Source organism: Rhinopithecus bieti, unplaced genomic scaffold, assembly GCF_001698545.2.
Source record: "Rhinopithecus bieti isolate Rb0 unplaced genomic scaffold, ASM169854v2 scaffold_1234, whole genome shotgun sequence".
Classification (NCBI taxonomy): Eukaryota; Metazoa; Chordata; class Mammalia; order Primates; family Cercopithecidae; genus Rhinopithecus; species Rhinopithecus bieti.
Window position 1 is genome coordinate 92,554 of NW_016803318.1, and position 23,853 is coordinate 116,406.

The 23,853-nt window shown below is 44.1% G+C and overlaps 1 protein-coding gene and 1 long non-coding RNA gene across 3 annotated transcripts; one reads left to right on the top strand and one right to left on the bottom strand.

Moving 5' to 3' along the window:
- Positions 1 to 556: 556 nt before the first annotated feature.
- Positions 557 to 23,853, top strand: LIX1L (limb and CNS expressed 1 like). 2 transcript variants are annotated; one of them, XM_017874818.1, is made up of 6 exons: positions 557 to 958; positions 11,927 to 12,090; positions 17,027 to 17,167; positions 21,846 to 21,941; positions 22,530 to 22,607; positions 23,292 to 23,853. In XM_017874818.1, exons 1-6 carry the CDS (start codon positions 667 to 669, stop codon positions 23,532 to 23,534), a joined length of 1,014 nt encoding a protein of 337 aa, XP_017730307.1. In that variant the 5' UTR covers positions 557 to 666; the 3' UTR covers positions 23,535 to 23,853. The 2 variants fall into 2 exon arrangements, with proteins under 2 accessions (XP_017730307.1, XP_017730315.1); XM_017874826.1 differs by lacking the exon at positions 21,846 to 21,941.
- LOC108531437 (uncharacterized) lies at positions 10,727 to 19,681 on the bottom strand. The gene is made up of 4 exons (XR_001886167.1): positions 19,637 to 19,681; positions 18,359 to 18,474; positions 14,959 to 15,050; positions 10,727 to 10,933 (listed from the first exon to the last, which is right to left on the bottom strand). It is a non-coding gene; the product is annotated as an uncharacterized LOC108531437 (long non-coding RNA).

Below are 23,853 nucleotides of genomic sequence, written 5' to 3' on the forward strand. Positions count from 1 at the left end.
TTAGCTATTTAATTTTGGGCAATTTATCTAGCCTCCCTCAGCATCTGTTTCCTTATCCCTAAAATAATAAAATCTAGTGATTGTGATTGTAAATAAGACATGCATTACAGTACATTGCATAGTTTATGTTCATTAAATGTCAGTATCTTTCTTGCCTTAGCTCCACCACCAATTGCATGTGATGTTGGACAAGTCAAATTACTTCTCTGAGCCACAGTTTCCTCACCTACAATCTGTAAAATGAAATGGTAGGACAAAATGATCTGTACTCTGTCTGCAATTCTCCCCAGTCTTGCATCTAGGCCCATTTTTTTCTTCAAGCCCCGCCCCAGGATTCTGGCCCGCTTTCTGGTGCTTGCCACAGGACTCCCAAAGACGCGCCCAAGCTAGGCGTCTGCCTTTCAGAGGATACGCTTTTTCTCTTTGCAATTGGTTCTCAGAATCTCCACCCTCCTCAATAATTTGCCTATGGCGGAGTAGTAGCCCTCCAGCTCCCGCCCCGTCACTGGTGATTGGCATGGGACCTAGCTCGTCCCCGCCCCCACTTGACTGAAGGTTCGACCCTGGCGCCGCCCTCAGTCCCCAGGCGCTAGCTGACTGGGGTAGTTGGGACCGTTAGCTCGGCAGGCTGGCAGGCTCCGGGGCGCTACTCCATTGGCGGCCGGGATGGAGACGATGCGAGCGCAGCGGCTGCAGCCTGGTGTGGGCACCAGCGGGAGGGGCACTCTCCGAGCGCTGCGGCCCGGAGTGACTGGGGCTGCGGCTGCCGCCGCCACACCCCCTGCGGGCCCCCAGCCTGCCCCGCCGCCTCCCGCACCGCCCCCGCCGCCGCTGCTCATGTCTGGGGCCCCAGGACTGCCCCTGCCCCCCGGCGCCGCCGGCAGCCCGGCAGTGCTGCGAGAGGCCGTGGAGGCCGTAGTGAGGAGCTTCGCCAAGCACACGCAGGGCTATGGCCGAGGTGAGTCTGCGGGTCTGGCCTCCTGCGCGACACCCTCTGTTAAGGGAGCCTTGCTCCCACAGTCCTCCGGATCGCTTTTCCTGGCGTGGAGCCCGCACTTGCATTTCCTTTTGGGGAGTTTCCTTCTGGGCTACGCACACGCACAGACGCACACACTCATACACACGTTTAAGCCTCCTACCTCTCCTTCCCTTTACTGAGTTATTAATATATTCTCCAGGGACCCTTTTTCAGATACAATCCTCTTTTCTTCCTAAGCTTTTCTCCTTTAGAAATGGAATTCCTCCTCCAGCTTAATACCTTAACATCTCTCTGCCTTTGAGAACCAGTCCCCATTGTGTGAGATCCTGTCTTTTATTTCAGATCCAATTTCTCATCCACACCCTCTCAATCTTTCCGCTGTGATCTCTGCAATTCTGGACTCCCCTGCTAATTTGCTCCAGCTCCTTAACCTTGACTTTTAAATTCTTTGCTTACCTTCACTCTGAAATTTCAGTGCAACTTCAGATTTACTGGGGAACTAGGTAGTGCCTTCACAAGTCACTTATAGTAATTGTGCATTTAAGTCCGGACCTGTACCACTGAGCTCACGCCAGCTTCCTGTGGCTTAGCACCTTACTCTGGTATCTTGTTTAGTATGGAGACTCACAACTCCAGCCTTTCTGTCTGGCTCTGTTTTCCTGGCCCTTGCCCAGGAACTGAGGATAAATCCCAGGCCTTGGCTCTTTCAATGTTAAATTCTGTGGAAATGAGCCAGGTTAGAAACTCTATTTCAGTTAGAAAACTTCGTCTTAAAGATGTCTAATTTCTTTAAAGAGGGATGTGAGGGTTTTCTTTGTTGTTTTTGTTTAACTAGTGTAGTTTCCTGTCTGAGTTTGAGTTCCAGATTTATAGTGTAAGTAATAAGGAATATATAGTGAAGGGTGTAGAATACAGAATTTAAGCCTGGAATTTACAAGACATCCCTTCTGTCTCCTTGGCCAGGTCCTGCTTGACCTGTAAGTGACTATATCTTTAACTTTCTAGTTTAACAATAATTTAGAGAAAAGTTACAGGGCTTTTCTGTAGATTTTCTTTTTTTAAGAAAGTTTAGGCCGGGCGCAGTGGCTCAAGCCTGTAATCCCAGCACTTTGGGAGGCCGAGACGGGTGGATCACGAGGTCAGGAGATCGAGACTATCCTGGCTAACACGGTGAAACCCCGTCTCTACCAAAAAATACAAAAAACTAGCCGGGCATGGTGGCGGGCGCCTGTAGTCCCAGCTACTCGGGAGGCTGAGGCAGGAGAATGGCGTGAACCCGGGAGGCGGAGCTTGCAGTGAGCTGAAGTGAGCTGAGATCCGGCCACTGCACTCCAGCCTGGGCGGCAGAGCGAGACTCCATCTCAAAAAAAAAAAAGAAAAAAAGAAAAAAAAAAGAAAGTTTAGTGAAAAGAGCACACACAGGGTTTGGAGATCTTTGTCACTTACCAGCCAAATCTTTGGGAAAGGGACTTAATCTCACTGAGCTTCAGTTTCTTCAAGGGTTACAATATGGATTAACTGAGACATTGCAAATGACATGTAACCTAAAAATGATTATTATCTCAAATGTGTTGGTTCATAGTTCCTCAAGTAGAACATGCTTCACTTTTTCCCACTCTTAAATCCTGATAATGTAAACCCAAAAATTCCTATGAAAACAGATTTTTAGAGCCATTTTGCTATATGTGCCTATGATTTATTTATCTTCAATTTCCCTTTGTTCTTCATACAATTTGAACTCCTGTTATAAGACAGGAGCTCTGCTAGGTGCTGGGGATACAAATGGATGAATCCGAAACTCATAAGGACATATTATTTTTCCAATGTAATCCCAAGATTTAACAAGGCTATGTGATGGAACTGCTATTAGCTACTATCCTGCTGCTTCAAGTCTCTAAGTCAAGATCAAGGGAAGGTCTTTGCCTCTGGGCACAGGAGTAGCCTAGAGTGGTCACACTAAATCTGAAGCCTTCCTCTTGGAAACTTATAGGCATTTATTAAAATTGTAGAGGAGTACACCCTTTTTCTTGTCTGTGTTACCTGGAGAGCCTCTGATTTGGCTCCTAAACTGGGCACCCTGTAAAAACTTTCATTTTCTTAGCAAGGATGAGGGAACAAGGGGATTGTGCTGACAAAGGGCAATTAGTCAGGCTTCAGACTCTGTGGTTGATTTTCTTTCCTATCTCCCCACCTCCCATCGCAGTCTTTCTCATTATTCTTGAGTTTCTCATTTCCAGTCTGGGTGTCCAGCCAGTACTTTAGGAGAATCTGGCAGATAGTTCAGCTTCAGGCAAGCAGAATCTCTGCCCATTTGGCTCAGAAGTCCTTTACCACATGGAATCACTTATTCTGCTTCATTTCTTAGACAAAGCTGCCACTGGCATGTACTCACATACCCTTGTGACTGATGGCATGGTATTTGGGGGAATGGATGTATTCCCCTGAATACAATTTACTTTAGCCTCTGCCTAGACAATTCATTCCTTCATCCAGCAATGCTTTACCGCATCATCTTCAATTAACATCCTTCATCTTCTTCCTGAATGCTCCAAATTCACCTTTTCCAGTCAGTCTTTAGATCTACCTTCACTCATGTGAAATATCAGTATGTATGTATGTATGTATGTATGTATGTATGTATGTATGTATTTTAAAAAACTTTCCTGTCCTTTATCTGCCTCCGTCACCCACTTACCCAAGATACACACATAGCTCAGTATTCTGTAGGATCTTGATAAGTTTGTAGTGCATGGGATTTGTAATCAGAGGACTTAGCCCTGTTAAAAAGTTGGCTGTATGATCTTGGAGAAGTTGCTTAATCTCTCTATGCCTCATCTGTTCTCTTCATTCATTTAACAAATATTTATTGATCACCGGATGCAGTGGTGGACAAGGCAGATATTTAGTCCCTATCTTGATAGAGCTCCCAGTTCACATTACAGAGCATGTATAAAGATTAATGGTGTTCGGCCGGGCGCGGTGGCTCAAGCCTGTAATCCCAGCACTTTGGGAGGCCGAGGCGGGGGATCACGAGGTCAGGAGATCGACGACCATCCTGGCTAACACGGTGAACCCGTCTGCTACTAAAAAAATACAAAAACTAGCCGGGCGAGGTGGGCGGCGCCTGTAGTCCCAGCTACTCGGGAGGCTGATGGCAGGAGAATGGCGTAAACCCGGGGAGGCGGAGTTTGCAGTGGAGTGAGATCTGCCAGGTGCACGGGCAGCCTGGTGGTGACAGGAGCGAGACTCCTTCTCAAAAAAAAAAAAAAAAAAAAAAAAAAAAAAAAAAAAAAAAAAGATTAATGGTGTAATAAAGCAGGCCAGCCCAATACAAAGAGGGGTTGACTTTGGGAGCCAAACAACACATTGTTTCTTAAATCCTGGTTCTGACCACTTCTGGGCCTTTTCCTTAACTTGCTTACTTTTTTGTAAAATGGGTATTATAATACTTATCCTGATAGGTTTTGTGTGGATTAATGAGACAACGAATCTATAAGCATGCAGCACATGGGTACTTATGGTGTGGTTGCTATTATTGTTGCGTTTGGAAATGCTTTGGAAAACTACAAATGATATGTAATTGGTTCTGCATTGCCATTTCCTTTGCCCCCCTTTTTCTATGGCATATTAGTCTTCCATGTTTGACATCTGGGCAATCTCTAAACTGGCAGGATCGATGTAACTCACTTTCCTCTTGCTCTGTAACTGCCTACATTTTCCCTCTTCAAACTTTGTTTTGGAAGTATTGCTATCCCCTTTGTTATGTGTTAACCATATGGCCTGCCATGATTGGAGATTTTGCCCTGCTATTTCACTAAGTTGAACAAATGAATCTTGTGTAGTATTTTCTTTTTTTTTTTTTTTCTTTTTTTTTGAGACGGAGTCTCGCTCTGTCCGCCCAGGCTGGAGTGCAGTGGCCGATCTCAGCTCACTGCAGCTCCGGCCCCCCGGGTTTTACGCCATTCTCCTGCCTCAGCCTCCCGAGTAGCTAGGACTACAGGCGCCGCCACCTTCGCCCGGCTAGTTTTTTGTATTTTTTAGTAGAGACGGGGTTTCACTGTATTAGCCAGGTATGGGTCTCGATCTCCTGACCTCGTGGATCCGCCCGTCTCGGGCCTCCCAAAGTGCTGGGGATTACAGGCTTGAGCCACCGCCGGCCCAACGCCCTGTAAATCCCAGCACTTTTGGGGAAGGCCGAGACATTTAGTTGTTCCTTTTCCTCAGAATCACAGACAGCTTCTTTTCTGTAAGACTGGAGTTAAATGGGTTGGGCCGAATATTTCCAATTTTTGGAAATGCTGGATTAGTCCCTATATTAGTTTCCTGTGGCTGCTGTAACAAATTATCACAACTTTAGTGGCTTAAACCAACAGAAATTTGTTCTCTCATAGTTCTGGAGGCCAGAAGTCCAAAATCAGTATTACTGGGCCAAAATCAAGGTGTTGGCAGGGCCTTGCTCCCTCCAGAAGCTCTAGGGGAGAATTCATTCTTTGCCTCTTCCAGCTTCCGGTGGCTGCTGACATTGGTTTATTACTTGGTTTATTGCTGTATCACTATAATCTCTACCTTCGTAACTCCTACTCTTCGTCAAATATGCCTCCTTTTTTTTTTTTTTTTTTGAGAGATGGGATCTTGCTGTGTTGCCTAGGCTGGACTGCAGTGGTGCAATCATAGCTCACTGCAGCCTGGAACTGCTGGGCTCCAGTGATCCTCCCACCTGCCTTAGCCTCCCAAGTCACTAGGACTACAGGTGCATGTCACCACACCTGGCTGATTTTAAAAATTTTTTGTAGAAACAAGATCCCATGATGTTGCCCAGGTTGGTCTTGAACTCCTGGCCTCAAGTGATCATCCTGCTTTGGCCTCCCAAAGTGCTGGAATTATAGGCATGAGTCAGTGTGCCCATCCTGCCTCCCTCTTATAAGGACACTTGTGAATGCACTTAGGGCCCACCTATATAATCTAGGTAATTTCCCCATCTCAAATCATTTAAACCCATCTGCAAAGTCTTTGCCAGATAAAGTGACATTCACAGGTTCCAATGATTAGGACATGGACATTTTGGAAAGTGGCATCATTCAGTCTACCAGAGTCCCCTCCCAAAGTCACTGTTACTTTGCAATCTCTCCTTCCAAAGAGACTGTGCACCGTAGGCTATTTAGGGGCAGATGTACCTTCTAAACATTGAAATAGGAAATAGATGAAATATTGTTAACCACCTTCCCTATCTTCCATAATAATGTGAATAGGGTCAGTCTATTCTCGCCATCCTATGTGATCAAGGAGACTCTTTTTACTCACCTCTTAATTTCGTTATCTCTTTATTCCTGCTTCCCCATGACAAAGTTGTATTTATTATTATTTTTTCTTTTATTTTTGTTAATTACCTTCCTGGCAAGATTGTATTTATCTTTATGATATAAATTTTTTACTGTAGTTTCATATATTGTTTTAATATTTATATCCTGGCCAGGCACAATGGCTCATGCCTGTAATCCCAACATTTTTAGGCCAATGCAGGAGGATTGCTTGAACCTTAGGGTTTGAGACCAGCCTGGGCAACACAGTGAGATACCATCTCTACAAAAAATTTTTTAAAATTATCCAGGCATGGTGGCATGCATCTTGTAGTCCCAGCCACTCAAGGAGCTGAGGTGGGAGGATCACTTGAACCCAGGAAGTCAAGGCTGCAGTGAGGTGTGATTGTGCCCCTGAATTCTAGCCTCAGTGATAGAGTGAGACTTTGCCTCAAAAAAAAAAAAAAATGTTTTAGGTTAGGTGCAGTGGCTCACACCTGTAATCCCAGCACTTTGGAAGGCCGAGGTGGGAGGATCATCTGAAGTCAGGAGTTCAAGACCAGCCTGGCCAACATGGCAAAACCCCGTCTCTACTAAAAATACAAAAATTAGCTGGGTGTGGTGGCATACACCTGTAATCCCAGCTACTTGGGAGGCTGAGCCAGGAGAATTGCTTGAACCTTGGAGGTGGAGGTTGCTGTGAGCCAAGATCATGCTACTGCACTCCAGCCTGGGCGACAGAGCAAGACTTTGTCTCAAAAACAAAAACAACAACAACAAAAAAGTTTTTATTTTGGCTGAAAATGATCACTACCTCTCATTCCCATCCCGTCCACTTAGACGTTCGTATATTTTATCTCCTAAAGGCAAAAACTAAATTATTCTCTTTTTTATATTCAACAGCAGGGTATAAGCACTGAAATATTCCTATCTTGGTCTTTCTTGTGAGGGACTTTGAGAAAACAATTGTCAGAGGTGTATATCTCAGTTATTCCTACCCTCCCACCTTACTGTTCTTTAGCCATCTTTATGTAAACCATTATATCCATGGTTCCTCACTGAAAATATGATAAAAAATGTGGGTGCTCCACACGTACACATGCACAAATACTCATTTGCACACAGACACACACATAATTTTACTTTAGGAAGCTTGTGAACCTCCATAAAGCTCAGCTGTGGACTGGACCTTGGAGCCTGGGTTAAGATTCCCAAATTGGAAAGAATATTGGCCCCCGGAAATCTAGATTTATGCCCCAACTCTGCCATAGCCGTGTGACCTCAAACAAGTCTTCTGTTCTTTCTTAGCCAGTGTTGGACTAGATGATCTCTAAAGTTCTTTCCAGTTCTAAACATGAAGAAGTCTAGAAGCATTTTCAAATGCGGGTCACAATCAGTTGCTTTTTTCCTGACCACTTTGCCCAATTATCATTTCATACATTTCTAAAATCAAGACTCCCCATGCCCCTTGGCTTTGAGTAATCATTAAAAAATGGTTCTCTAGTCTGTGCGAAGAAATGTTTAACTGGATAGAGACTGAACATATGCTTTTTAATGGGACCTTCCCAATTATGGTGGTCTCCTCCTCTTCCTCTTTATTCCAGTATTCTCCCTGTTGTCTGCATGTCAGGAGAGCTGTCACCCAGTGTATTGTGCTAAACTGTCTTAAAGAGGGAACTGGAGCTAAAAAGATCTCATGGAGAGAATAAAGATGGCTGAGCTTTCTGGTCAGTATTGACCCTTGAAGAGCCCTGCCAAAACCAATGGAGGGAAAGAGAGTTTTCTTTTCCTTCTGGATCTTTTTTTGTAATTTTTAATTTTAATTTTAATTTTTTTTGCCCATGACAGAGCCTCAGGAGGTCCTAATGACGTGCCCTCATGCTGTCTTTTAATAGAAGAATGAGCATTCTTGAAAGTCACTTAAATGTAGGTTATTAGAAAGAGTTTATGCTGCTTCTCAAACTCAGGCTAGTACATGGGTGTTTGTTTCAGTCACAGAGCAGGCGAGATAATTTATTATTGGCCGCTGATTTTAAATTCCTCGCTTGCTGGGCGCGGTGGCTCACGCCTGTAATCCCAGCACTTTGGGAGGCCGAGGCAGGTGGATCACCTAAGGTCAGGAGTTTGAGACCAGCCTGACCAATATGGTGAAACGCTGTCTCTACTAAAAATACGAAAATTAGCTAGGCATGGCGGCATGTGCTTGTAATCCCAGCTACTCAAGAGGCTGAGACAGAAGAATTGCTGGAACCTGGGAGGTAGAGGTTGCAGTGAGCCGAGATCGCACCACTGCACTCCAGCCTGGGCAACAGAGTGAGACTCCAACTCAAATATAAAATAAATTCTTTGCTTGCAGGAACTGTGTGTTATTCTTTTCATGCCCAATGCTTAGAATAATGCCATGTACCTATTAAATGCTCAAACTTTTACTAATATGTGTATGACAGCCATGAAAATGTGCAGTTCAGATTGCTTGCTGCAGGGAGCATAACTAACAACCTCAGCCACTGCCCATTCTGGGTCATCCATAATCACATTTGTACCCCAAAGTTGCACATTTGCATCTATAACCACATTTGAAGGAACCACGCTTCCTGTAGGCTGCTCCCAACCAAAGACGGAGCACATTAGGGGTATTAACACAGGCAGATCCTGGTGAGATATGGGATTCTTTTGGGATGAGGACTTCTCACTGGCTTAGCCAAATCTTTCTTAAAACTGTACTATAGCCGGGCGTGGTGGCTCACACCTGTAATCCCAGCACTTTGGGAGGCCGAGGCGGGTGGATCACGCGCTCAGGAGATCGAGACCATCCTGGCTAACACGGTGAAACCCCGTCTCTACTAAAAATACAAAAAATTAGCCGGGTGTGGTGGTGGGCGCCTGTAGTCCCAGCTACTCGGGAGACTGAGGCAGGAGAATGGCGTGAACCCGGGAGGCAGAGCTTGCAGTGAGCCGAGATTGTGTCACTGCACTCCAGCCTGGGCGACAGAGTGAGGCTTTGTCTAAAAAACAAAACAAAACAACAACAACAACAACTGTACTACAGTCTGAGACTGTCATATCTAGACCTCCTACTTTGCCTCTCTTCCACGGTCATCAGATCTTTGCTGTGCTCAGAAGGCTTCTCCTACTTCTCCTACTTCCTCCCCAATAAGTCTCTTGCAATTGCCTATCCCATCTTGGTGTCTTCTTGGCAGATCTGAACTAAGGAAATATGAAAGAACGAATGAGCCTTTGTTGCGATTAAGAGTAGGAGAGGAGAGGCCGGGCATGGTGGCTCACGCCTGTAATCCCAGCACTTTGGGAGGCCGAGGTGGAGGAGGAGCTCTTTGGGAGGCTGCTTGAGCTCAGGAGTTTGAGACCAGCCTGGGCAATGTAGTGAAACCCTGTTTCTACAAAATTTACAATGTAGTGAAACCCTGTTTCTACAAAAATTACAAAAATTAGCCGGGTGTGGTGACATGCACCTGTGGTCCCAGCTACTTGGAGGCTAAGGTTGGAGGATCGCTTGGGCCTGGGAGGTGGAGGTTGCAGTGAGCTGAGATTGCTCCACTGCACTCCAGCCTGGGCAACAGAGTGAGATCCTGTCTCAAAAAAAAAAAGAAAAAAAAAAAAAGGAGAGTGGTCAATATGTTGCAAGATATTGGAGAGCATCTGTGATAATTTTTTATTATGAGGCTTTAGCTAAAACTCTTTGAAATGTTTGGAACCCTAGAGTCAATGTGATCCTTTCTAAAAGCAAACTGATCTCATCCCTCTTTTTTTTTTTTAATTAATTATTTTTCCTTGGAGCTGAGTTCAAAAGAATCCCTCCTTCTTTTTAAAGTCCTCCAATTGCTTCCTATTGCTTTAGGATAAAGCCAATACTCTAACATGGCCTAAAAGGCCCTACTTGGTCTGGTCCCTGCCTTCTCTTGCAACCTCATCTTGCATTACACTTCCCCTCACGCACTCTTTCATAGCCACATGGTCTTAACTCCCTTTATTCATCATGTTCCCTGCTGTCACAAGCCTTTGAACATGCTGTTCTTTATACTCAGAACACTGTCCTCTCACCTCTTGCCTAGCGAATTCCTAGTCATACCTGAACTTAGATATTGCCTCCTCAGGGTAGCTTTCTTTGACCTTCTTAACTAGGTCAGATACTCCGACATCTATCACTTCTTTATAGAACTTGATCACAGCTGCAATTTTACATTTGTTTGAGATTTGGTTAATATCTCTTTCCCTCTTTACACTGTAGGCTACATAAGGAAAACGTAGGGGATGAGAGGAAGTGTTCTAGAATACAATGTCAGGTCTGGAGTTTGATTTTAGCCTACCTACAACTAATACATTAGCCATTTACTATTTCATGGATGCTGGCAGAAGTCAAGAGACTTCGAGATTAGAGACAAAGGAATTTATTATTCATAGCACAGCAAATAGCAGGAGCATCATGTTTATATTAGTTCTCCTTGCCTCCTCCCAAGTCCAATGCAGAGGACTCAGGTAGATACTTGCATAGGCCATGGGTTGCTTCACAACAGAGGAACACTTACAGAACCCGCAGCTTGGGGAACTTGCCATTTTACAACAAGCAGAAGCAAGCATGTTCTTTATCTGAGTGAAGATAGTACCTCATCCCTCAATATTTCTTGCTGCAAGCACAGTCCTGAAAAATAGCCCAAGTAAAGAGCAGTCAGGGTTTTGCAATCTTGCCATACCTAGCAAGATGTGAAGGAGCATGAGAGACCGGCCCATGGAGGAGTGCTTCTTTTTAAAGTCCTCCAATTGCTTCCCATTTCGTTGCTTCGCATCTCACCATATAGTTCCTCCAAAAATCATTTATACCCAGGTAAACCTCAAAAGAGTTCTCTCCCACCTCCATACCCTGGCTTCTCTCACTCATAGTATATACATAGTATTCTGGGTTGGAAAAGGAATCTGGCAATGGATGTGCTCACTAGAAGCACAGGCTCGAGAATGGTTATTAGGGCTATATTTCCTTGAGCCAGCAGTACTGCATAAAAGAATACTCATTGGAACCAAGACTGCTCGAGTTTGAATACTCAAACTGCTGCTTTCTCCTGACATAACCTTGGGCAAGTTATTTAACCTCTCTATACCTCATTTCCCTCATCTGTAACACATGGATAGTAAAAATATCTGCTTCATAAAGTTGCTGTGATTAAACACGTAAAGCAGTTACAGAAGTGCTTGACATACAATGTGTTCAATACATGTTGGTACTTATTGTGGTGGTTATTATCATCCTGGGCCAGCTAACAATTGTGGAGTAATCTACTTGTATTTCATCAGGCAGTGATAATGGTCTGCTGACATTGGGAACTCTGCCTCCAATATATAAGTTATTCTAGGACTAAGTTAAAATGTGAACTATTCAGATTGGAGGTGGGAGTGAAAAAAAATTTAAATAAAATGTGAACCAGAAAAGTGGTGGAGGAGGGCAGGCATACTCTGGTCTTTCTAGGCAAATTAACTTAATCACAGTCTAGGTTTATTAATTTAAATGCTTTTAAATGGCAATAGGTAGGGACCTAAGGGGCTGACTCTTAATGTAGGTACAGGTTACAGATACTGTATTGAAGTATAGCACCACTTGGAGGTGTTCTCATTGCTGAACTTAACTATTTCTCTTTTGTAGTGAATGTGGTGGAGGCACTTCAGGAATTCTGGCAGATGAAGCAGTCCCGTGGTGCTGACTTAAAGAATGGGGCTCTAGTGGTTTATGAGATGGTTCCCTCCAACAGCCCTCCTTATGTCTGCTATGTCACGCTGCCTGGGGGAAGTTGCTTTGGGAGTTTCCAGGTAAGAGTTGTGAGGTGGCAGTAGCAAAGGTAAATGCTTAGATGTTAGTAATGGCTTTCTCCATCACTTTGGCCATTAAACTGCCTGAAATCATATATTTGAGGACCTAAAGCAATTCTGGGAAAATTATTCTGGCAAGCATCTGAGGGTAATTTGACCATAATAGAACCTCAGTAGCACGCTTTCTTTTCAAGAACTCAAACCCATTTTGAATTTGAGCAGTTATGAATATCCCCTTGCTCAGTATATCCGACTACCAGCATCCAACCCATGTTCCAATCTGGCTTCAGTTATTGCATTCCAACTATTTTCCATCTCTTATTGAGGATATAGAACAATATTCTTTGCCTCCAGTACTTTTTCATAGGCAATTACTAAAGAAAGCAATATTGGAGTTCTCTAAGAGGTCAAATTCGGAGGGACTATGTATGGTGGGAACAGTACTCATTTAAGAGTTAGGAGATCTAAATTCACATTCCTCTGAATATCAATGGGGCAAATCTCTGGGCCTCACTTTTCCCATCTATAACATGAAGGAGATAGGTTAGATGATTTCTGAAGTCTTTTCTACTACTAACATTCTACAATTATGTGAAATACCTATGATGATGGAAAGAATGGTTGCCATTATGAGGTAGTGAGAAATTATGGACTAGTATGAATATTCTTATCAAAGATGGATTTTTTACATTGCAGACAGGGAGGCAGCCTTCTGAAATGTCAGTTTAAAACTCTGAAATGGAATTTAGAGAAAATAATAAACACCTTTGTTCTGCTTTCCATATGGTTTGTATAACCCTTAGACAAGGTTAAAAGCCCTGCTGTGTGTCTGCATAGCACCTTGAACTTCCCCTATCATATCACTTATTACAACATATCATAATTGTTTGTCTCTCTTAGTGGACTATGTTCCATAGAGGAAAAGATTGTGTCTGTCATTCTTGTTAAATCCCTACCACCTATCTTAGTGCCTACCAGATAGTAGGCAAACATGTCTGTTGCATGAATGAGTGCCATTGCAGCTTAGTTTCTGCCTCAAACAAAGCAGTCCTAAGGAAACTTCATTTCACATCAGGTGATGAAATTTTTTCCCTTAGAACTGCAGTCATTTCAGGCCTGGTGCAATGGCTCACACCCGTAATCCCAGCACTTTGGGAGGCCGAGGCGGGCAGATCGCGGGGTCAGGAGTTTGAGACCAGCCTGACCAACATGGTGAAACCCCGTCCCTACTAAAAATGCAAAAATTAGCTGGGCGTGATGGCGCACGCCTGTAATCCCAGCTACTTAGGAGGCTGAGGCAGGAGAATTGCTTGAACTCGGGAGCCGGAGATTGCAGTGAAAATAACTTTAGTCATTTCAGAGAAATAAATATATACCCAAGATGATGAATGTTTATGCTTCCACTTGTTTTTTTGAGATGGAGTCTCACTCTGTTGCCCAGGCTGGAGTGCAGTGGTACGATCCTGGCTCACTGCAACCTCCACCTCCTGGGTTCAAGTGATTCTCCTGCCTCAGCCTCCCCAGTAGCTAGGACTACAGGTGCTTGCCACCAGGCCTGGCTAATTTTTTTCTTTTTTCTTTTTCTTTTTTTTTATTTTTAGTAGAGACGGGGTTTCACCATGTTAGCCAGGATGGTCTCAATCTCCTGACCTCGTGATCCACCCACCTTGGCCTCCCAAAGTGCTGGGATTACAGGTGTTAGCTACCGCACCCAGCCTATGCTTTCACTTCTAAGAGAATAAGATCTTTCCTTCTTTTTTTTTTTTGAGATAGAGTCTCGCTCTGTTGCCCAGGCTGGAGTGCAACAGCCCGATCTCAGCTCACTGCAACCTCTGCCTCCCGGGTTCAAGTGATTCTCCCTGCCTCAGCTTCCCAAGTAGCTGGGAGTACAGGCACCTGCCACCACGCCCAGCTAATTTTTTGTATTTTTAGTAGAGACGGGGTTTTGCCATGTTGGCCAGGCTGGTCTTGAACTCCTGACCTCAAGCAATCCACCCACCTCGGCCTCCCAAAGTGCTGGAATTACAGGCGTGAGCCACTGTGCCGGGCTGATCTTTCCTTCTTCTTCCCACCTCATTACATTGTTGAATGACTTGAACATTTTATGATGGATGCCCATAACTGAAACATTGTAGTAATTAGATTTCTGTTATTTTTGGAAAGGGCAGAATTGTCTTTCTTGGCCTTTTAGCCTAAACTTTTTTTTTTGAGACGGAGTCTTGCCGTGTCACCTGGGCTGGAGTGCAGTGGCATGATCTCAGCTCACTGTAACCTCCACCTACCAGGTTCAAGCAATTCTCCCTGCGTCCACCTCCTGAGTAGCTGGGATTATAGGTGCCTGCCACCACACCCAGCTAATTTTTGTATTTTTGTATTATTTCGCCATGTTGGTCAGGCTGGTCTTGAACTCCTGACCTCAGGTGATCTGCCTGCCTCACCCTCCCAAAGTGCTGGGATTACAGGTATGAGCCACCTCGCCCAGCTTTTTTTTTTCTTGAGACAGGGCCTCTCTCTGTCACCCAGACTGAAGTACAGTGGCACAATCATGGCTCACTGCAGCCTTGACTTCATGGGCTCACGTGATCCTCCCACCTCAGCCTCCCGAATAGCTGGGACCGCAGGCATGTGCCACCATGCCTGACTAGTTTTTGTATTTTTGGTAGAAATGGAGTTTTGCCATGTTTCCCAGGCTGGTCACAAACTCCCGAGCTCAAGCAATCCTTTCATCTCAGCCTCCCAAAGTGCTAGGATTACAGGTATGAGTCATCCGGCCAGGGGCAGGGTGCAATAACTGAAGCTAGATCAGAACATGGGCTAGGTGTTGGTAGTCTGCAACTGCTTAAATTCAAGATGGGTTTGAGTTTATACCTCTTTATCCACTTTGGCAGGTGAAATTTCTCCCACTGGTTTTCTTCACAGATGACTTTTTAAGCAACAGCACTATAGAGCAGGCCAGCAGGCTAGTAATAGACAAATAGAAACAGACAAATTGAAGCATTGGGAAGACTTCAGACTTATTTACGAAACTTCATATGCTGTCTCAGAGAGCCTGTCAGTTAAAAGAAATTAGGAATTATTGATAGTAGGGATGTTTAAGTACTAAACACATCCTGGTCTACGTATTTATTGTTTTTTTTTTTTTTTTTTGAGACAGTCTCACTCTGTCACCCAGGCTGGAGCGCAGTGGTGTGGTCTCGGCTCACTGCAACCTCCGCCTCCTGGGTTCAAGCAGTTCTCTGCCTCAGCCTCCCAAGTAGCTGAGATTACAGGCATCTGCCACCATGCCCAGCTAATTTTTTTTTTTATTTTATTTTAGTAGAGACGGGGTTTCACCATCTTGGCCAGGCTGGTCTTGAACTCCTGACCTTGTAATCCGCCCACCTCAGCGTCCCAAAGTGCTGGGATTACAGGCATGAGCCACCGCGCCCGTTATTTATTGTTTTTTTAAGACAGAGTTGTGCTCTGTTGCCCAGGCTGGAGTGTAGTGGCACAATCATAGCTCACTGCAGCCTTGACTCCTGGGCTCAAGTGATCCTTCCACCTCAACCTGTTGATTAGCTGGGACCACGGGTGTGCACCACAACCATGCCCAGCTCATTTTAAAATTTTTTGTAGAGACAAGCGTTTCACTATGTTGGCCAGGCTGGTCTCAAACTCCTGGCCTCAAGTGATCCTCCCACCTTGGCATCCCAAAGTGCTGGGATTACAGGCATGAGCCACCATGCCCAACCTCTGTTCTACTTTTTATTTTAAGTTTTCTTTTAGAAACAGTCTCACTTTGTCACGCAGGCTGGAGTGTAATGGTGTGATCATAACTCATTGCAGCCTGGAACTCCTGGCTCAAGTGATCCTTCTGCCTCAGCCTCCTAAGTAGCTGGGACTATAGGCACGTGTCACCATGCCTGGCTAATTTTTTTTTTTTTTGTAGAGACAGAGGGCTTGCTATGTTGCCCAGGTTAGTCTTGAATTCCTGGGCTCAAACCATCCTCCTGCCTTGGACTCCCAAAGTGCTGGGATTACAAGTGTGAGCCACCAAGGCCAGCCTTGGTCTACTTTTAAAAACTGCAACATCATTTTCTTCCTTTCCTCTAATTACTCATAAATGACACAGGGCAAAGAGGCCTTTGAGACAGCCAATAAAGATGAATTATAAAGGAATACTATGGTGGCTAGAGATCTGAAATTGAATAATTTTGAGACTTCTGCAGATCAGACTTGTTCTGTGATACCTACGTTGGATACAGTATAAAACATGAATTAATTTTATTTTTTTCCTTCTTAAGTCAGCTTTCCTTCCCTTAGTTACTCCTCTTCTCTTTGTTTCCACTGGGGGGAAAAAAGAAGTCTATAAATTCCTTCTTCAGACTTAAACCCTTCTCAGGGATAGCTCCTTTGGCTCACTACATTGAGAAAATGCACAGCTAAAAATGAAGTCCAAGATTCCAAGATGGGTGCTTCTGATAGAGACCAGTGGCCTTCTCTGTAGAAGCAGCCTAGACACAGCTTCGGTTCTAATCTTGGGTTATCTAGAGGAATCCAAAAAACCTTGCCTGTCCACAGAACAAGATAGAGATTTCTATTAAGCTAGCCAGAATCTGACTTTTGAGTAATTAATTCTGACGACAGTTTTAACAGGGGTATTTTTCATGTCCAGTGATTATATGCTGACTTAAGCAGCCTTCCTCATTCTGCATTCAGTTTGGTATGAGCTACAGTACTCTCCAGTTCCTTAATGACTTCAGGATGTTGAATCAAAATTACATTTCCAAACATCCCAACCACTTTACCATAAAAACCTTAGAGAGTGTGTTGAACACAACTGATTTATCCAAAGAGCGTCCAAGTGTTTTCTATCTGAAGTGTTTCCCTCCCACTGTTCCTTCCTCTCTCTGATATGCACAAATACATATATTCTCACTCATTCTCCCCTGCCTAGTTTTGCCCCACAAAAGCTGAGGCCCGGAGGAGTGCTGCAAAGATTGCGCTAATGAATTCTGTGTTTAATGAACATCCTTCCCGAAGAATCACTGATGAGTTCATCGAGAAGAGTGTCTCTGAGGCCCTGGCATCTTTCAATGTAAGTTATATGGAGCTGGAAGGAGAGCGGGAGATGGGAGAACCGGCTGCTTGGGAATTCATAAATTACTGTGAAACAGAGCATGAATTCCTGTTTTCTTTCTGGTTCACCTCTGTTTTTTTGATTTATTCTCTGTCAGTCTATTGTGTCATGTGCTCCACATGTCTCAGTCTCTAATTCTATATCTGTGTTTATGTGTTTTTTGTTGTTTTGTCTCTTTCATTGTATCTCTTTGGTATCTAGAAACCTTTAATTGCATATTTATGGAATTGTAGAGCTATTCCAAAATGAAAATTGAGCTTGAATTTTGCTTTTGCTAATTTAGGTTAAGACCTTAGTTTCTGCTGTTCTTTTTTTTATAAGACTGTTTTTTATTGTCACTTGTCTTCTGCCTCCGTTACTTCATCTTATTGATAAATAACCCTTTTATAATAAAATGTCTTTTTATCTATTTTAGGAACAAGGAGGATAATTAATTTACTCTATTTATTTACAACTGTTCTTTCAAATGATGATGATAAGAATAACCATAATTAATCCTAATTGAGTATTTACCTTGTGGCAGGGACTGTTCTAGGGGATTTATATGTATTTTACCTCATTAGGTCATCACAACAATCCTATGAGGTATAAGTACTATTATTACTCCTATTTTACAGATGAGGAGACTAAAAACACAGAAGTGAAGTGTCAACATGATATAGCTCGTAAGTGGTCACGCCAAAATTAGAACCCAAGTTGACTTAATTTAGTTACATCTTAGAAATTAACACTGCCATCTTCCTTCCTCTCCACAAATTCATTGATACTCAGACCAAGTATCTGTTCTGTTTGCATTTAATTAAGATGTAATTACAGGCCGGGTGCAGTGGCTCATGCCTGTAATCCCAGCACTTTGGGAGGCTGAGGCAGGCGGATCACCTGAGGTTAGGAGTTCAAAACCAGCCTGGCTAAAATAGCGAAACCTCTCATCTCTACTAAAAATACAAAAGTTAGCTGGGCGCAGTGGTGGGCGCCTGTAATTCCAGCTACTTGGGAGGCTGAGGCAGGTGAAAAGCTTGAACCTGGGAGGTGGAGATTGCAGTGAGCTGAGATCATGCCATTGCACTCCAGCCTGGGTGACAGAGCGAGATTCCATCTCAAAAAAATAAAAATAAAATAAAAAAGATGTAATTACATATACTAAATTACTTCAGTTATCTGCTTTGTGGATTAGTTGTTGAACACTTTATTGAAAGTTGGTTTCCCTCTGTTATTTAGGACCCAGCTGTTTTTCTCCCATTATTCTTTGCCCCAGTCAACAGCATCTGCAGGGAATGAAAACATTTTTATATTAATCCAAACCAAATAAAAAAAGAAAAAACCAGCTAAAATTTTTTGGGAAGTACACTTGCTATTTTTAGGTCACCTAATGGTATTGTAAAAGAAAACAGGGCCAGGCACAATGGCTCACACTCGTAATCCTAGCACATTGTGGGGCAGATGACAGCAGATTACTTGACTTCAGGAGTTTGAGACCAGCCTGGCCAACATGGCAAAACCCCCTTTCTACTAAAAATAGAAAATTTGGCTGGGCACGGTGGCTCATGCCTGTAATCCCAGCACTTTGAGAGGCTGAGGTGGGCAGATCACGAGGTCAAGACATTGAGACCATCGGGCTGACATGGTGAAACCCCGTCTCTACTTAAAAACAAACAAACAAACAAAAAATTAGCCAGGTGTGGTGGTAGCTGGGCACGCCTGTAGTCCCAGCTACTCAGGAGGCTGAGGAAGGAAAATCACTTGAACCCGGAAGGCAGAGGTTGTAGTGAGCTGAGATTGTGCCATTGCACTCCAGCCTGGTGACAGAGCGAGACTCTGTCTCAAAAAAAAAAAAAGAAAAAAGAAAAAATGCAAAAATTAGCCAGGCGTTGTGGCACACGCCTGTAATGCCAGCTACTCAGGAGGCTGAAGGATGAGACTCGCTTGAACCTGGGAGGTGGAGGTGCAGTGAGATCATTCCGTTGCACTCCATCCTGGGCAACAAAGTGAGATTCTGTCTCAAAAAAAAAAGAAAAGAAAAGGAAAAAAAAAAAAAGAAACTGTGGATTACAGAAAGTAGGATGTGCAGTATTTATATGATCATAGGCTCTGAATTCATTGTTGGCCAGGCGCAGTGGCTCATGCCTGTAATCCCAGCACTTTGGGAGGCTGAGGCGAGCGGATTGCCTGAGGTCAGGAGTTCAAGACCAGCCTGGCCAACACAGTGAAATGCCACCTCTACTAAAAATATAAAAATTAGCTGGGTGTGGTGGCGGGCACCTGTAATCCCAGCTATTTGGGAGGCTGAGGCAGGAGAATCACTGGAACCAGGAGGCGGAGGTTGAAGTGAGCCGAGATTGTGCTATTGCACTCCAGCTTGGGTGACAAAAGCAAAATTTTGTCTCAAAAAGTAACTAAATTCACTGTTATTGAAATTATGGCTCACACCTGTAATCCTAGCACTTTGCGGGGCTGAGGCAGGCAGTTCAGTGTAGCTCAGGAGTTGGAGACCAGCCTGGGCAACATGGTGAAACTCCATCTCTAGAAAAAACACAAACAGTTACCTGGGTATGGGAGCACGCACCTGTAGTCCCAGCTACTTGGGGGTCTGAGGCAGGAATATCACTTGAGTGAGGAGGTCAAGGCTGCAGTGAGCCAAGATTGTACCACTGTACTCCAGCCTGGGTGATAAAGTGAGACCCTGTCTCAAAAAAAAAAAAGAAAAAAAGCAATTATGGTTCCTAGCTGGGCATGGTGGCTCATGCCTGTAATCCCAGCACTTTGGAAGGCTGAGGTGAGCAGATCACCTGAGGTCAGGAGTTCAAGACCAGACTGGCCAAAGTGGCAAAACCCCATCTCTACTAAAAAATACAAAAATTAGCTAGGCATGGTGGTACACACCTGTAGTCCCAGCTACTTAGGAGGCTGAGGTAGGAAAATCGCTTGAACCCAGGAGGCAGAGGTTGCAGTGAACTGAGATTGTACCACTGTACTCTAGCCTGGGCAACAGAGTGAGACTTCATCTAAAAAAAAAAAAAAAAAAAAAAAAAAATTATGGTTCTATAGTCTTCCTTTGGGATCTATGTGGGATTGGTTCCAGGATCTCTCGAGGATACCTAAACCCAAGGATGCTCAAGTCCTTCATATAAAATAGCAGAGTACAGCCTGGGCAACATAAAGAGACTCCATCTCTACAAAAAAATAATAAAATAATTAGCCGGGTATGGAGGCACTTGACTGTGATCCCAGCTACTTGGGAGGCTGAGGCAAGAGGATCACTTGATCCCGGGGAGGTTGAGGCTGCAGTGACCATCCACTGTACTCCAGCCAGGGTGACACACAGAATGAGACACAGTCTCAAAAAAAAAAAAAAAAAAGTATAGTATTTGCATATAACCTATGCACATCCTCCCGAATGAATGCTCTAAATCATCTCTAGAGTACTTATAATACCTAATACAGTGTAAATGCTGGGCCGGGCATGGTGACTCACGCCTGTAATCCCAGCACTTTGGGAGGCGGAGGCTGGTGGATCACCAGAGGTCAGGAGTTCAAGACCAGCCTGGCCAACATGGTGAAACCCTGTCTCTACTAAAAATATAAAAATCAGCCGGGCGTGGTGGCACATGCCTATAGTCCTAGCTACTCTGCAGGCTGAGGCAGGAGAATCACTTGAACCCAGTATGCAGAGGTTGCAGTGAGCCGAGATTGCACCACTGCACTCCATCCTGGGTGACAGAGCAACAGAGTGAGACTCCGTCTGAAAGAAAAAAAAAATTAAATTTTTATTTTTAATTTAAAATTTTATTTAATTCTCAAAACAATCATTTAACGTAGGTCTCTGATTATTCCCATCTTACAGAAGAGGAAACTGCAGAACAGAGAGGTTAAATGACTTTACCAAGGCCACACTATTTGTAGGAGTTCCAGTCCATGCTCTCAACTTCTGTGCTGTATTGGTTTTTATACATACTAGGCTTGAATGCAGGACAGTGTGTCTTAATTCTAACCCTGCAGGGTTACATAACCAATAGAAGACACAATAGGCCAAGGCCCAGGAGACCACATTGCTACCCAGAATTTCCCACACTTATACCACATTTCAGAAACTCAGAACAAGAATGTAAAATATTTTATTCATAATGTTTATATTGACTACACTGGAAAAGTATTATTTTGAACATACTGGGTTAAATAAGATACATTATTGAAATTAATTTTACTTTTTTTTTTCTGAGACAGAGTCTCACTCTGTTGTCCAGGCTGGAGTGCAGTGGCCCGATCTCTGCAATCTCCACCTCCCAGGTTCAAGTGATTCTCCTGCCTCAGCCTCCTGAGTAGCTGGGATTTACAGTCACCCACTACCAGCCCCAGCTAATTTTTGTATTTTTAGAAGATACAGGGTTTCACCATGTTGGCCAGGCTGGTCTCAAACTCCTGACCTCAAGTGATCTGCCTGCCTTGGCCTCCCACAGTGCTGGGATTACCGGCATGAGCCACTGCACCTGGACTTACCTCTTTATTTTTACTTTAATGTGGCAGAGAGGAAATTTTAAATTAAATATGTGGCTTGCATTATATTTCTACTGGACAGTGCTTCTTGAGATGATAATCCTGGTTGAAAATCTATTTGTCTTTTCTGTTCCTCTACTACCAGGGCAACAGGGAGGAAGCTGACAACCCAAATACAGGGATTGGTGCCTTCCGATTCATGCTGGAATCCAACAAGGGCAAATCAATGTTGGAGTTCCAGGTACTTTCCCATGTACTTCCCTGGCTCTAATAACATGGGTCAGACTGCTCCTATAATATATAATGGCTCCTACTAATTCCTAACTCATTGATACTGGAAAGGAAAGAAGGTTGTTACACTGGTTTTCAAAAATAAATACCTTCCTGGCCAGGCGTGGTGGCTTACGCCTGTAATCCCAGTACTTTGGGAGGCTGAGGCAGGTGGATCACTTGAGGCCGGGAGTTTGAGACCAGCCTGGCCAACATGGCAAAGTCCCGTTTCTACTAAAAATACAAAAAGTAGCTGGATATGATGGCACATGCCTGTAATCCCAGCTACTTGGGAGGCTGAGGCATGAGAATTGCTTGAACTCAGGAAGCAGAGGTTGCAGTGAGCTGAGATTGCGTCACTACACTCCAGCCTGGGTGACAGAGCAAGACTCTGTCTCAAATAGATAAGTAAATAAATATTTTCCTTCCCCAAAGGCCTATCAGAGTTAGTGATGAAAGTTGCTTCTACAAATCCATTTTGTAAAAGATTTCCCATGTAATTCTGATGTAACCTCCCAATATAAAATCACTGTCCTGGTACTTCCTATTCTTCCCCCAGGAGCTAATGACAGTTTTTCAACTGCTACACTGGAATGGCAGCCTTAAGGCCATGAGGGAACGACAATGCTCTCGGCAGGTAAGAGATTTTATGAGTGGGGGCGAATGAGGGGAGCACAATCAATCTGTCAGCGCACTCTTTTGAGGTGGTTACTATGTTAGAAATAAGGTCTATTGTGACCTATGGTTGTGAATATTGAAAGCCTTACCTAAGTACCGTCTTCATCCCTGTAATCTTTCCTATTTAAATATTAGCTGTGATTCTTTTGTCTATCTTGCTTCTCCTACCAGGAAGTTTCCTTTAAGAATCTCCGGCCGGGGCCGGGTGCGGTGGCTCAAGCCTGTAATCCTAGCACTTTGGGAGGCCGAGACGGGCGGATCACGAGGTCAGGAGATCGAGACCATCCTGGCTAACATGGTGAAACCCCGTCTCTACTAAAAAAAAAAACACACAAAAAACTAGCCGGGCGAGGTGGCGGGCGCCTGTAGTCCTAGCTACTCAGGAGGCTGAGGCAGGAGAATGGCATAAACCCGGGAGGCAGAGCTTGCAGTGAGCTGAGATCCGGCCACTGCACTCCAGCCTGGGCGACAGAGCAAGACTCCGTCTCAAAAAAAACAAAAACAAAAACAAGAATCTCCTTGAAGGATTTAGGTGCTGACCTCAGGTCTCTAAAACTGAGTTCTTAGTCCCAGTTGGGTCAGTGTGGTATATGATATGAACCTTTACCTTCTCAATGCTGTTCACATTCCCCTCTCCTACTAGGAGGTGTTGGCTCATTATTCGCACCGGGCCCTGGATGATGATATTCGCCACCAAATGGCCTTGGACTGGGTGAGCCGGGAGCAGAGTGTGCCAGGGGCACTCTCTAGAGAGCTGGCCTCTACTGAGCGGGAGCTGGATGAAGCCCGACTGGCAGGCAAGGAGCTGCGCTTCCACAAGGAGAAGAAGGATATTCTTGTGCTGGCTGCTGGGCAGTTGGGCAATATGCATTCTTCCAACTGCTAGGCATCCACCCACATACTCCCCAGCCTTTCCACAGCCTTTTTTGTATGTCTCCTTTCTAAGATTTAGGATGATTTTTTGTACATACTTTCTCAATTTTATACTTTAAAAAATATATATATATATATGTGTATAGATTCTACACCTAGATTCCTATTTGCTAAGAGATCCCTTTTCTTACTTCCAGTTTTTGGATGTAGTTTTATTTGAAACATCTTCAGTTCACTTTACAAGAAAGAGCAGGTTGTCTTTGAAGCTTTGTTAGCTCTTAAACTTCCAGATTAACTGTGTAGTCATTTCAGTAGCACTAAAAGATTAACTC